Source organism: Dromiciops gliroides, chromosome 1 (assembly GCF_019393635.1).
Source record: "Dromiciops gliroides isolate mDroGli1 chromosome 1, mDroGli1.pri, whole genome shotgun sequence".
NCBI lineage: Eukaryota > Metazoa > Chordata > Mammalia > Microbiotheria > Microbiotheriidae > Dromiciops > Dromiciops gliroides.
The window spans coordinates 352,704,453-352,718,090 of record NC_057861.1 but is presented as its reverse complement, the minus strand read 5'-3'; the positions used below and the strand labels follow the sequence as shown (position 1 = coordinate 352,718,090).

Sequence of the window (13,638 nt, the reverse complement as noted above, 5' to 3'; positions counted from 1 at the left end):
AATTGTATGGAGGATATATTGGAAAGGGGAAAGACTGGAAGCTGAGAGACCAGTTAAGAGATAGTAGTACAGAGGCAGCTAGGTAGTGCAGTGGATAGAGCACCAGCCCTGGATTCAGGAGGACCTGAGTTCAAATCCGGCCTCAGATGCACACTTACTAGCTGTGTGACTCTGGACAAGTCACTTAACCACAATTGCCTCACCAAAAAAAAAAAAAAGAGAGAGAGAGAGAGATGGTAGTACAGGTGAGAAGTGAAAACTTAAATAAGATGAACTGATGCTGAATCAGATGAGAACCAGAACATTGCACACAGTATCAACAACATTGTGTTTTGATCAGCTGTGATAGACTTGACTCTTCTCAGCAATACAATGGTCCAAGATAGTCTCAAAGGACTCATGTTGGAAAATGCTCTACAAATCCAGGAAAAAAGAACTGTGGAATCCAGATGCAGATTGAACTATATTCTTTCTTTCTTTTTTTTTCTTTTTGGCGGGGCAATGAGGGTTAAGTGACTTACCCAGGGTCACACAGCTAGTGTCAAGTGTCTGAGGCCAAATTTGAACTCGGGTCCTCCTGAATCCAGGGCCACTGCTTTATCTACTGCGCCACCTAGCTGCCGCCTGAACCATATTATTTCTACTTTTTTTTCCTTTTTTTTGAGGTTTTCCCTTTTGTTTTGATTCTTCTTTCATAGCATGACTGATGCAGAAATGTTTACTGTGATTATCTTTGCCAGAAATAGAAGTCAGTAAGAGGGATGGGTTTGGAAGACAAAAATTGTTTTAGATATGTTGAAATTGAGATCACTATGGGACAGATGCTTTAGAGAAGTGCAATAGTTGGTGTTGTGGGACTGGAGTTCAGAAGAGAGAAAAAGTCAACTGCATGTAGGAGATATTTGAATACAGAGGAGCTGTTAAGATAACCAAAAAAGCAAAGAAACTAGAATAGGAACCTAGGGTACATCGCTGCAAAGGGGGTAAGGTAACTGTGATGATTTGCTGTAGACGTGGCCAATTAGGCAGAAGCAGAAGGAAATGTCCTGAAAAAACAAGGAAAATAGAGTACTTAAGAGGGAGTGGCCACAGTACAAAATAATGCAGTTTGAGAAGGATAAGGGCTGAAAAGGCCATAAATTTTGGCAAATAATATACTCAAACGAGGGCAGCTAGAAGGCACAGTAGATAGAGCTCCAGGCCTGAAGTTGGAAACACCCGAGTTCAAATCCAGCTTCAGATACTTACTAGCTATGCAACCCTCAGCAAGTCACTTAACCCTGTTTGCCTCAGTTCATTTGTAAAATGAGCTGGAGAAGGAAATGGCAAACCAGTATCTTTGCCAAGACGACCCCAAATTCCTGTGACTCTAGGTAAGTCACTTAACCCTCATTGCCCCAGAGGGGGAAAAAAAAAAGAAAACCCCAAATGGGGTCACACAGAGTTGGACAACACAATTGAAACAACTGAACACCACCACTAGTAACTTGGAGAGAGCAATCTATTTCCTAATGATGCCAGAAGGCAAATTTCAAAGGTTTGAAAAATTAACAGGTGAAGAAATTAATGGTGTAAGTTTAGATAGCTTTTTCTAGGAGATCCTCTGATGAGGAGGAATGAAGATATTTAGGTTAGATGATAGTAATTCTCTAGATATGGAATTAGTTGAACCTCTAATCCCAAAGAAAAACTACTGAGTCATCAACTTTGCATGTAGTTTTTTAGGTCTCTAACAGAAAGGATCTGTATTTTGCCCTGTGCTATTTTAACAGTTTAAATCAACTTTTTAATGAAGTTATAACACAAAGCACATGTTTGTCAAATTTTCAAATGTCAGGCTGGGACAGTTAGGTAACATGTTTGATTATAGAATCAGGATTCAATTTGGGTTTGCTAAGGTATACCTACGGGATGAATATAAAGTTAATTTAATAAATTTTTACTTCTGAGTTTCAAAAAATCATTTTTCCAGGCATACGATGAAGAGGGTATGGCTGCACAAGAGTTCATGTGAAAAAGACTTAGGAGGTTTCAGTGAACTACACACTCAATATAAATCAACAGTGTGACACAGAAGCCAACAAAGCTAACCAGCTCATGGGTTGAAATAAGGCACAATTTACAGAGCAGAGCAGTTGAGGACTCCATTCTACAACTAAAATATCATGTCCAATTCTGAGAGCTACATTTTAGGAAGGGCAGTGATAAGCTGGAATGCATACAGAGAAGAGAAACAAGGATGGTGATGAAAATGGAGACAGTAACTATGGATGTGTAGCTTGGAGGGGGAAAAAAAGACAAGAGTTATCAAGCATTTGAAAAGGCTCTCGTGCCAAACTGACTAGATTTGCCTTGTGTTGAGCCCAAAGGAAAGAACCAGGAACAATAAATGAATGAAAGCCTAAAGTTATAGGCCCAGAGTTGTAGGAAGCCTTTTCAGGTAATACAATCCAACTCCTTATTTTACAGATAAGGAAACTGAGACCCCCAGTGTCTAGGTAACTTGGCTAAGGTCCCCAAGATAGTAAACAGCAGAACAAGATTCATATTTAGGTCTCAAAGATCCAAATTCCTTACAATATACACACAAGAAAATGGACTTCAACTTGATGTAAGTAAATACATCACAACAGTTAGAGTTATCCAGGTATGGTATGGTACAGGCTGCCTTGGGAATAAATTTGGGTTATTACTCATTAAAAGTCTTCAAGCAGAGCTTACTTCAGGATGTATGTTTTTGTTTGTTTGTTCTGGTGAGGCAATTGGGGTTAAGTGACTTGCCCAGGGTCACACAGCTTGTAAGTGTCAAGTGTCTGAGGCTGGATTTGAACTCAGGTCCCCCTGAATCCAAGGCCAGTGCTCTATCTACTGCGCCACCTAGCTGCCCCACCTCAGGATGTTTTTGGAAGCAATTTTCCTTCAGGTATGGGTCTAAGTAGGCTCTTTCACCTTAGTAAAATTTCTATTGTTCTAATTCTCTTTTATCTTGCATAAATTACAAACCTATACCAAGGTTATCCTCTACAGTAATTGTACCCAATTCATATAGATAAGAAGGCCACTAAACTGTACATAAGGATCCCTGGGGATTGCATATTAACTTAGAAAAACACAAATTAACATTGTTTTATTGTACTTTTATTTTGTTAAACTTTTATTTCCCAATTACATTTTAACCTGGTTCAGTGGACTCCAGAGAGCTGTCCACAAGTGTTTGACACCTAGGCTACAAGACATACCTGACAAGTGATGATCATCCTCCTTTTGGCTAAAGACCTCCACTGACAGGAAACCCCCTGCCACCACTAAGACAGCCCATTCCATTTCTGTATAGCTTAAAGTGTTGCCTCTTTATAATTGCTACCATTGCTGCAAGTTCTGATCCCTGGGGCCAAATGGAACCAATTTAATTCATCTTCCATATGACAGCCTTTCAAATACTTGAGAAGAGCTCTGATTTCCCTTAAGCCATCTACAGGTTCTTTCATCCTTCCTCATGACACAAATTGGAGACCCTTAACAATCTTGGCTGCCATCCTCTGTACATTTTCCAGCTTACCAATGTTCTTCCTAAAATGTAGCACCCAGAACAAAAGGCTAAAAGCTCCTAGGAGAGGGAGCATGAAATAGTTATCTCTGTGTCTTCCCATATATACAATATTGTACACATAGGACATACTTAATAAACATGCTGAATAAAAGCTGGTATTTCTGCAGTGCTTTATGTTTTAAATCTTTAGATCCTCACACAAACCTGTGAGGTGAGCAGGGCAAGCATTATTATTCCTATATTAAAGAAGAGAAAATTGAGTTTTGGAAAGACAAAGTGACTTGCCCAAAGTCACCCAATCAATCAGCAAGTGGCAAATTGGGGATTCAAAATTCAGATCTTCTGATTTTAGATTATGTGCTCTTTGAACAAACTACCTTACTGCTAGGGCAGCCAGGTGGCACAGTAGATAGAGTGCCACACCTGGAAGTAGGAAGACATCTTTCTGAATTAAAATCTAGTGCCAGACACTTACCAGCTGTGAGACCCTGGGCAAGTCACTTAACCCTGTTTGCCTCAGTTTCCTCATTTGTAAAATGAGCTGGAGAAGGAAATGGCAAACCACTCCAGTATCTTTGCCAAGAAAACCCCAAATGGAGTCGTCAGACACAACTGAAAATGATTGAACCACTACTGTGTTTGCTTGAAATTAACTTTGATAGCTGCTGTCATTTGCATCTGTGACAAACTGTAAATAAAATCTGACTTTTGCAATACCACATGTTCTATTTGTTTTATCAATGGTCCTCCTTGACATTCCACTCTTCACATTTTTATTGATGATGGTTCTGTGAATGGAAATAGCTTACATTCATGACAAATAAAAAGGGAAAGGCACATATAAAAAGTACACAGGAATAAAAGGTACATTGTCTAATTATCATATGATATTAAAAACACAGAATATTAGAAGTGAAATATGAAGGAAGGATGCCCCATGGACACTTAAAAAACATGGCCTAGCAGTCTCTTATAAAATAAAACATTAGATTAAAACAATAAATCAGGATAAAATAATTTAACCAAAAGTTTGAAAGAATTTATATTAGTCATGCTTTTGATAATACTTTCTGTATTCTACATTTTTTCATGATAAATGGAAGTAATTTAACAGATACTGTCTACTTTTCATTATGAAAAATCTTTTTAAAACATAGCTAAGTTTAATACTCTAAAACTGACCTTAGCAAGTAAATGTAAAATGCAGCATTCTTAAAATGAGAAAACTAAAACCTTTACTTTTTATGTGTCAATATTCACCAAATGTATTTACCAGTACTTTGAGCAAATGTTTTGTTAATGCAGAAATATTTTTTAAATCATCATTGAAACCCAAATGCAAAAGTCATATTTTTAACTGGATGCTTTTCTAGGTGTGAGAAAAGTACATATTGTAAAAATCAAATCATTTCAGGGAAAATTAGCCTCTGCTAATTCAATAAGGGAATAAAAAAACCACAAGACAATAATTATTATATTATTTAAGAGATGTATTAAACTTTAAAATAAAAATTATTTTACATTTACATCTGGACTCAAGGTGTCCAATGACATTTGTTTTCACTTAATCCCCACTGTTTCTCCATATATGTAATAGGAAAAATCATCTAAAGAAAACATTTTGAGGTTTTTGGATCCTAGCTATAATCAGCAAACTTCACATTAGCACTTTTAAAAGTAATTATCTCAGATTGATATATTTTCAAAAAGCAGTGCTTGATGATTTTAAAATGAAATTCATAATTTACTGACAATGAACAACTATGCACTTGACACAAACAATGGCCTCTGATGAAGTTAATGAGTTGGTCATGCTAAGCCAACTCTAAATTTTAATTCTTTTTAATTTGTAAGGAAAAAAACCCTAAAATAAATAAGACAAAAAAGTCTTACTTTCCTAACAAATTTTAATATTCCTCAAAGACTGGGTTTTAATTTTCAGTCTGTGTAAAATGTACAAGATTGCACTACTCGGGGAAAAAACTACATGAAGGACTGCAACAATAGAGACTTTAAATATTTACAAGACCGTTAAGGAAAAATCTTGACTCCAACAAACTATTACTGGCAAAGCCTGTCTTCATAAAAAATATCCTTTTGAAATGACAGAATATTAAAGGAATACTGACATTCAAACAAAAAAAATTTTTTTTGGTAAAAATAATCCAAATTTTACATTTAATGATATTAATATATATATGAGTGAATCAGAGGGAATATTATTTTGGCCTTTTTTCATGTTATGTTTTACCAGAAATGTTCCAACAAGTATATGAAGCAGTACATAATTCTGGAGAATATAAATTATTAATGTCTTGGAAAATTGCCCAGACCTTCTGTTGCTAACAAATGCTTATGTTATTAAACTTTTGTACAAAGGAATCTAAATTCTTGTTAACACTAAATTAACTAAAACATTAAAGAATTTGGGTAAAATATAATAATCAAATTTCACTTGTCAAACTTTTTCTCCTTCTAAAGAGCAATTCTATACAAATTTAACAAGACAGATTTTATCAAGTATTTAGAACAAACCCAAAATTTTAAGAGACAAAAGGACTGAGCAGAGCTTTAGCTTGAACATTCCTTAATGCAGTACCAGAAACCTGCACACACAGAGATGTACTACAAAGTGCGAAATACTATAATATTACACCATATGTAAAGCTTCTTCCATCCACATTATTTTCATTTAAATTCTTGTTAAAAACAATCACTCACTACTTTGGGGGCTGGGTGGGGAGGCTGGGAAAGACTGCAAATAAATGAAACTACCAGAAATTTGACTTGGTGGCTTGTGTTTGTTTGGCTGTTCTTTTGTGTAAAAAAACAAAAAAAAACACCCTGGAGATTTTAGCTTATGTATTTTAATACTATGTGGATTTTTTTCCTGTAATTTACAAAGATCATTCTCCTATGACCATTTATGACTCACCAAAGTTAATTCTGCTTTTCTTTAAAAAAAAAAAAGGCAGACTCGTTGATCATTTCATGCAATATACCATTTAAAATATTCAGCCCATTTCCCCTTTAGTTCTCCCTGTAAAGTTTCTAATTTGCAGCTTTGGTTATAAGGAAAACTAATTTTTAAAAAGTGATATTTCATAGCAAGATTCTAATATAACACAATTTGTATTCCTTTTGAAAAAAACAGTTCAGCTGGCTTCCTCCTAGATAAAATTTAGTTGGTTAACAGGAATCAATGCATCCATTCACATATAAAGCTTTTGAGATTTAGGGAGATGACTGCTTGAAAAGCTGGAGAAATACATTCCCTTATTCCTACCCAGTCATTTGCTAGCTCATAGGGCTAGATTTTTCCAAATAATCTTCTCCAACATATTTTACCTAAGTCACATCTACAATTAGCAAAAACATCACAAAAATGTACTAACTTCAGTAAAGTTGCAGTACTGTATTCTTTATGATGTCATTCTATAAAATTTGTGATATTGTATAACTTTTGGCCACTGCTGCCAAGAAATGCAAATGAATAAATGAAACAACAAAAGTCTTGGTTTGGTGTTTTTGTTTTTTGGTAAGTGTAGACATGCCCTTAACAAGCACAAAACCTGACTTTCAATGCTGATCTCTAGGGTTATTAAAGTTATCAAAATTAAAAATAAACTCCTTACCTACAGCAAGATACTGTACAATATTACAAACATAGACACATGAAAAAAAAAATCAGGCAGTAGAAAACATACAACAGCTTTGGTGTTATACAAAATAACTTTCAAAAAGGTTGATAGTGAAGCATACAGTTCATGTTTTCTTACCACAGACACTTCACTGATGATTTGTATTTGTTTCTTTTCATGTTCTTGGTAAGGCCTCTCCACCCAAGAAAGTCAAAATTCATCAATTTAATAAGAACTATTAGGAACACCATAAAATGAGCTCCAAATTCACTGAAAAGTCTTGCCTCTTTGCGCCATTGATTTGTGGCACTTTTCTTGTCAACAGAACAGCAGGTCCAAAATAAAGTGACAACTAGATTTAATAAATTAATATACATTTTGTTTAAAGATGTACAATGCACATTCTGTTTAATCCAAGGTTTTAGGGTGTCTATTTACACATATACAGATCTCAGACAGCAATGAAAAATGAAGAAGATGCAGATAGAGGAGCAGGTCTCAACTGCTATCTAAATGCTAAGAATATGAATTAAAAAAAAAAAAGTTAAAGTAAAAACATTGCTGTGAGGATCATCGGGAAAAATATTATCCAGAGATAGAAGAGTCCACAAAAAAGGACACATAAAGGCAAAAGGAAGGTCAAGGTATTTAAGACAACTATTTTATTCTTGTGAAGACTGTGGAGATGGTGTTGACGTGCCTTGTTTTCCTGACTTTCGTTCATAGTTCACTAGTCGTTGTCCCACAAGATATCTAAATTTTAAAAGAGGGGAGGAGTTAGTATTAGGAAAAATTCATCTTTACATTTGAACATATAAAATTAAATAGCATGCTTAGGCTTAAACCACTTTCCATATAGAATCATAACATTTTGGTATTTGGAAAATACATTAATAGGGAACAGCAACAAATAAGCATCAAATCTTATTGGTCTGAATTTCAGAAATAACGACCAGGAATTAGGAGATACTTGGGTAATAAGTGGATACAGAAAACAGGAACAGAAGTAATGGAAAGGAAAAAAGAAAAGATGGAAAGTAAGGGAAGCAGAGGTAGGAGGATGAGAAGACGCAAGTGACAAACATAAGATCTTAACTGCCAAAACAAGTTAGATTTATATAATGTTTTTAAGGTTCATGTAGTGGCTTCCTTTAAAGCACTGTGTGAGAAAGGCAGTAAGTAATAACCTCATTTTATATGTGAGGAAAACTAAGACTCAGAGATCTTAACTGATTTAATCAAATTCACCCCTCACATACTTGCTAACTGTGTGACCACTGGTGAATTTTCTAATACCTTACAGGTTTACTCTCCTCAGCTGGGGTATAATTCAGGAATCATTTACTAAATACCTATTATCTGCATGCATTGTATTAGGCACTAGAAATACCAAAGACAAAAAGGAAAACAGCTCCAGTCCTCAAGAAGGTTACATTCTACTGTGTATGCACAGATAAATAAATGTAAACTAATTTAAAAGTGGAGTGTGCACTAATATATTTGTACTATGCGTTGCTGTGAGAAGTGTACTTTGCAAACCCTAAAGTGTTATATAATGCTAATTGTTTTATTTTTATTTCCCAGGCCAATTGTTCCAACTTTCCCCCTCCTCCACTTCTTTCACTAACAAAAATATACCCACAGGCTACACCTAAGCAGATGATCTACCTTCCCTTTTTTTTTTCTTTTTTTTTTTGCAGGGCAATGGGGGTTAAGTGACTTGCCCAGGGTCACACAGCTAGTGTCAAGTGTCTGAGGCTGGATTTGAACTCAGGTCCTCCTGAATCCAGGGCTGGTACTTTATCCACTGCGCCACCTAGCTGCCCCTACCTTCCAATTTTTTTTTTTTTTTTGGTGAGGCAGTTGGGGTTAAGTGACTTGCCCAGGGTCACACAGCTAGTAAGTGTCAAGTGTCTGAGGCCAGACTTGAACTGAGGTCCTCCTGAGTCCAGGGCCAGTGCTTTATCCACTGCGCCAACTAGCTGCCCCCCTACCTTCCATTAAAAAAAAAAATTCAATTAATTTTTTGTGGGGTTCTGAACTGGCTGCCTCCCTCCCAATCTAGCACTAGAGAAGGCTACCATATGATGTAGATTTATAAATATATGTAAAATCACACTATGTGTACTTCTATTTATCAGTTCTTTCTCTGGAAGTGTATAGGTTTCTTCCTTCAGATATCCTTTATAGCTGATCTGATATTTGTAGTACTCAGAATAACTTGGTTGTTCACAATTATTCTACAAACAATACTGCTGTTATTGTATACAATGTTTTCTTGGTTCTGCTCACTTTACTTTTCATTATTTCATGGAATTCTTCTAATGTTTTTCTAAAATCAAACAGTTCATCATTTCTTCCTAGGCAGTAATATTCCATCACAATTATATATCACAACTTGTTCAGCCATTCCCCAATTGATGGGCATCCCCTCAATCTCCAGTTCTTTGCTACCACAAAGAGAGCTGCTACAAATATTTTAGAACATATGGATTCTTTTCCTTTTTCCTTGATCACTTTTGGAAACATGTACCTTCCTACATCACTAAGACGAAATCGTTCCTCTACTCCTGAAACTTCTAAGCAACATCACACCTCCTCCCTGCTTCCCTTTGTTCTCCAAAGAGGAACTATTCCCTACAACTCATTAAGGCTACCTGTGCCCTTGTTCCTCCTTTCTACTACTCCACCTCTTCCAGGATCTTGCTAAAGTAGTCAACCTCTCTACTCTTTTCACTCTTTCCCTTGTTGACTAGCTCCTTCCCACAAGCCTACAAATATATTTATCTCCCTAATCCTAACAACTATTCCCAGGTCCTTTCTTTCCCAATGAACAACCCATTTCTTCTTTTAACTGTTCAACTTCTTGAAAAAGTTGTTGATATCTCTTACCAACTTCTTCATTATTCACTCTTCTTAACCCCCTGTAATCTGGATTCAACTCCCCCACACCCACACCCACACCCACACAACTGATACTGTTAAAAAAAAATACAAAGTCCTTTGGTTCAAACTTTATATATTCTTTTACCTTTTTTGTAACTTTTGATCCTATAAATTAGCCCCACACTTCTCTCCCTTAGCTTTAGAGATACCACACTTCTCCTGATTTACCTTAATCTCTAGAAACTTCCACCCAGTTTCATCTACTTAAGGTCTAATACATTAAATATCTGTGCTCCCTAAGGGTCTGTTTTTAGTCCTCTTTAGTCTCTAGCAAACCTTGGCAATCTCATTCAGTATGGTTTCAAGTCCCAGATTTATGCAGACAACTCCCAAATCTTTCCCTAGTCTTGACCTCTCCTTCTAAACTCCAGGTTCTTATCTCAAGCTACCTACAGGAAAATTATTTCTCGCCCAGATACTTCAAACTAGACATGTCCAAACAGGGATTCACTCTCTTTCCCCAAATCTCTTTTCCCTTCTGATTTCACTATTCCTTTCTGTAACCACTGTTCACCATTTCTCATGTCTGTAACCTTTTAATCTTTCTACTTCTTCACATCTCACATCTAGTTATTAAAAGCTGTCAATTCTATCTCTGTAACTCTAGAATCTTTCACCTCCTTTCTAGCCCCATGGAATGACCCCAAACATAGGCTCTCATTACCACCTGCCCAGACTACTTCAATAGTCTCTTCATACAGCTTCTCATCTCCATTTTCATCATTTTCAATTCATCCTTGACCCAATAATTTCTTGTGCAAATTTCCAGTAGCTGTTCATTAGCTATTCAGTAAAGTTCAAACTCCTCTCATTAGCATTTCAAAGGCCTCCAGTCTAGCCAAATGGAACTATTCAGTCCCTTGAATAAACACTTAATTTTTGCAGCCTTTGTGCAGGTTGTTGGTTCCTGGGCCTAGAACTACCTCCCTCATTTCGCCTGTTTAATTTTCCTAACCATCCTCTAAAGTTTAATTAAAATGCTACCTCCTCCATGGAGCCATCCATAATCCTCTCATAGAAAATGTACCTTAGCTTTCACATTTCTCAAAGTACTTTGTTATTTGATTCTCTGCCACTGTAGTTTAACTATCTGTGTTGGTATCTTATCTTTTGTGAGACTGTTAGTTCCTTGAGGAGTTACACAATGTCTTCTCTGCAAAATATAGTTCAATAATAATGCATTTCTCCTATGAATACAACATGACCATTAGTTTGGGAGTTTTTCATTAGTTTGCATTGTTCTTTCTATTACCTAAAGTTTTTCAACAATATAACTTGACACACAAGCTCAGATCATCATTCCAATAGGGTTATTTTTTGTGTCTTTAAGATATGGGAGGAAGTCCTCCTGGCTGTCACATAAAGTAAGCATTACATTAATTTATAGTACTCCAGAATTGACTCTAATCACTAAAAATGACCTTTCCTTACATCGATGGTTAAACAAAGTATTTTTTGTGGACTGTTGGAGTAATCTTGATTTTGAAAATTTGTCAGAAAGATAATTCAATTAGCTTGGTACTTTTGATTGTTGGGAACATTTCTTTCTTTGTTTTTCTTTTCTTTGTTTTTTTTTTCTTTGCAGGGCAATGAGGGTTAAAGTGACTTGCCCAGGGTCACACAGCTACTAAGTGTCAAGTGTCTGAGGCTGGATTTGAACTCAGGCCCTTCTGAATCCAGGGTCAGTGCTCTATCCACTGCGTCACCCAGCTGCCCCCACACATATAATTTCATTATCAGATCATTCTTTTAAAAACTAGGGTAAATTTAACTAGCTGATAGGAAGCAAAAGCATGAAATCGTTATTTAACACATTGAGATGTTTTCAGTTTCTCATTCTTTCTACAATCTTTCAAAAATTTTCCCCCTGTTCTTACAAGAGAAAGTCTCTATCACTTTGCAATACATCTTCCCAACCACTTTTCTGAATAATTAGAATAACAGCCCTGCTATTGGGCTTAGGTGAGGGGATTTATTCAGTCCTTCTATGTCATATTTGCTTTTCCATGGGTTTTGTCCTATATAAAGAACCATTTGAGATACTGGGAAACAACATAATTAGCATGAAAAGTGGTTTAGAAAGCTAAAGATGATTCACTTCAATTTTTTTTTGCTACTATTAGGTGTTATTCTAATACAGAAATTAAAGACTACACAGTCTTAAACTCAACAGTCCAGATGAACCAAAACTGTAATGCTACAAAGCCTATTTATATGTCTTTTTTTACTCTGAGTTCAGTTAATCTTGACTTTAATCACAAAAATTAAGAACTATGAAAAAGTTAAGAAGAAAAATTATCCAAGAGTAAACCTGAAGACTCACTTGTCATTTTTAATATGTTCATAAAGGCGCTTGAACTGTCGAACCTGGAAGGACAGGATGCCCATCAAAACCACCACCATTAGTAAAAATGGATAAATTCGACGCTGTACCAAATTTTGCATTTCAGCAGTAACACCTATAAAAGAGTAAAGAGTAAATTAGTAAATAGTAAACTAGTAATGGTAAATTGTAAAATTATTATAACAAACAGTGAAACCCTCAGCACATTCGATAAAGGATGTGAATGCTTCCATACAGTCAAAAATTGAAAGTAAAACCTAATTTCTCTAATGGTGAGGCAGTATTGTGTAGCAGAAAACTCAATGGATTCAACAAAGCTAGGTTCTAATTCCAGTCCTCCTATAACTAGCTGTGTGATGCATTCAGCAAATAATTAAGTACATTTCTCAGATTCAGTTGCTTCATCTAGGAAACAGACTGGATCTCTGAGGTCTCCTCCAATTACAAAATTCCATGGAGTCTAGAAAGTAAGATTTCAAAAAACATTTCATTGTGGAAGGCCAGGATGGCATAAATACCATTCTAAGGAGTACAAAAAGATATTCATAGTGAGAGCTGTAACAAAAGTTCTATATATTCCACAACCCATTCACTTTAGAGATGAACAAACTGAGTCCTAGAAAGGTTATAGGATTTACTTTAGATAGCACAGTTAATAACAGAATCAGAACTAGAATTCAGATTTCCTGACTTCCCAGTACAAATCTTTTTCACTATACCAAATCACCAAGCATTCATTAAGGGTTTACAATGTACCAGTCCCAATACTAACTACCACACGGTTTCTTGGGCTAAAAGCAAAATTAATGTTACATGTTTTATAAGTAATATTAAACCTACATGCTTTAGTAACTAAGAAAAATTTAAATTTAAAAAATTGGCCAAAAATATTATTTGTCTATTAATTTAAGAAATTAATTTTTGATTACTAGAGTGAATGGCTCTGGGTAGTCAATCTGACAAAATTATAATTTAAAATTAACTTTTTGGTGAAAAAATGAGTATACAAAACTTTGAAAATTATGCCATAAGATACCTAGAGATATACAATGCTAACAAATAAAGTCCAATTTTTCTTGAAGAACTGAAATATGATCAGTAAATAACAATAAGAATTTTACTCACCTAGTAAAGGTACAATACCAGATGCTATAATG

At 35.5% G+C, this 13,638-nt stretch overlaps 1 protein-coding gene across 7 annotated transcripts in view; it reads right to left on the bottom strand.

The window, feature by feature from the left end:
• Window positions 1-4,256: 4,256 nt before the first annotated feature.
• The window catches only part of MARCHF6 (membrane associated ring-CH-type finger 6), a 98,052-nt gene continuing 88,670 nt past the window's right edge, over window positions 4,257-13,638 (bottom strand). For all 7 annotated transcript variants that reach the window (XM_043987560.1, XM_043987234.1, XM_043987483.1 and 4 more), the window contains 3 exons: window positions 13,607-13,638; window positions 12,461-12,596; window positions 4,257-7,944 (listed from right to left, as the gene is read on the bottom strand). The exon at window positions 13,607-13,638 is cut by the window's right edge and continues 101 nt beyond it. In XM_043987560.1, coding sequence (XP_043843495.1) covers window positions 7,854-7,944; window positions 12,461-12,596; window positions 13,607-13,638 — 259 coding nt within the window. In that variant the 3' untranslated portion in view covers window positions 4,257-7,853. The remainder of the gene's footprint in view (window positions 7,945-12,460; window positions 12,597-13,606) is intronic.